Below are 1690 nucleotides of genomic sequence, written 5' to 3'. Positions count from 1 at the left end.
GATTAAATTCGTCATGAAATGCAATTAATGAATAAACCATTCTATTTTTATTTTTATTTAACTTCGATAACAATTTCTAATAATTGTTGCCAAATGTTTGCTTAATTAAATAAAGCAAATTAAAATATCATACATTTTTATGATAGAATTTACTGATCTTATTGATCATCATTTTGGTTCCTCCACCAAAAGTGTAGCACAGTGCTTCATGAAAGCGTCGTACAAAAACCTCAAATGAACACAAACTCCACGACACTCACACACACTGATATGAGACTCAACAGCAGCTCTTCTCAACATCCAACTAAACTTTCAGAAAAACAGTCTCATCATTTCTAAATGTCTCTTGATGCATGAAAACTTGTAATTCATTCTAAACATATAAACAAAAAAAATGCATTAATCTCATTTTCATTAGACATCAAAATTTTGAGTTTCTAAATGATCATGCATTCCTCAATACATTTTTAATCATCAAAGCAGTTTTGTTTTGTTGGCCTGTGACCTCTGGAATGACCTTTGCCCTCAGTGACAAACTAGTTTCTTCTAATCATTTGAACCATCAGAAAGTCTGTAGCTTCAGACGTGAATAAGTGTTTTTGACTCATAACATGAGAAAAGGTCCTAAACACTGTTATGTTTCATGTATATCATCTGCTGTAACTCACTGATTTAATGTATATCATCTGCTGTAACCCGTACACAGATTTACATAGAGATGATTTGCATTGCAGCACAAGCTTCAGGAGGTTTTATAGCTCTGTGAGTTTGAACTCTGAGAATCTGAACCAACAGCAACCATGAGCTTCATCACCATCTTCATCTGGATCTTCACTAGCTACTGTTTCACAGGTGAAGAGATAAACACTCTATTCTAACTGATCATCTGTGCTAGAAATACTGTCCTCCAACAGATATTTAATTATGAATGTTTATTCATTTTTCTCAATATAGAATCAAGAGGTGAAGTGACAGTCACTCAGACGCCTGCAGTCAAACCTGTTCAACCAGGAGACACAGTTACCATGTCCTGTAAAACCAGCCCTGAAGTTTACCAGAGTTGGGGTTATCAGCCTCTTTCCTGGTACTTACAGAAACCTGGAGAAGCTCCTAAACTCCTGATTTATCATGCAAACACCCTCCAGTCAGGAACTCCATCTAGATTCAGTGGCAGTGGATCTAACAGTGATTTCACTCTGACCATCAGTGGAGTCCAGACTGAAGATGCTGGACATTATTACTGTCAGAGTGCACATGCCATCAACAGTCAAGGTGTGTTCACACAGTGATAAAGAGTCGTACAAAAACCTCCGTCAGTCAGAGTCACAGTGATGAACTGATGCTGCAGCTGCTCAAACACTATCACTCACTACTGACACACAGAGACCAAACACAGAACTACACATGAGATCAAAACTGAGTTCTGAGTGAAATCAGCTCTATTACAGTGATCTGTCCTGTGACAGACGGGTTTGACTCAGTTATGTTGAGAATCAGAGAAAACACAGGGTGTAAGCTGATCAAATAGACAATGGTGCCACATGTTGTTTTGTTGTTTTAAATTTTGTTCATTAACCTACACTCATATCCAGGGTTTAAATTGGGCCGGGGCCGTCTGGGGCTGAGCCCCGGCACATAGAGCTGTCTCCAGGGCTCGACATTAACGCTTCATTAACGCCAGACAAGTAAC

The 1690-nt window shown here is 38.4% G+C and overlaps 1 gene segment (V, D, J or C); it reads left to right on the top strand.

Moving 5' to 3' along the window:
- The first annotated feature begins 788 nt into the window (after positions 1-788).
- Positions 789-1289, top strand: LOC107722846 (Ig kappa chain V region 3381-like). The segment is given in 2 exon segments: positions 789-852; positions 955-1289. Coding segments are annotated over 2 exon segments (387 nt in total).
- Positions 1290-1690: the final 401 nt, after the last annotated feature.

This window comes from Sinocyclocheilus rhinocerous, unplaced genomic scaffold (genome assembly GCF_001515625.1).
Source record: "Sinocyclocheilus rhinocerous isolate Xijiao unplaced genomic scaffold, SAMN03320098_v1.1 scaffold2499, whole genome shotgun sequence".
NCBI lineage: Eukaryota > Metazoa > Chordata > Actinopteri > Cypriniformes > Cyprinidae > Sinocyclocheilus > Sinocyclocheilus rhinocerous.
This window is presented reverse-complemented; position numbering and strand designations above follow the sequence as displayed.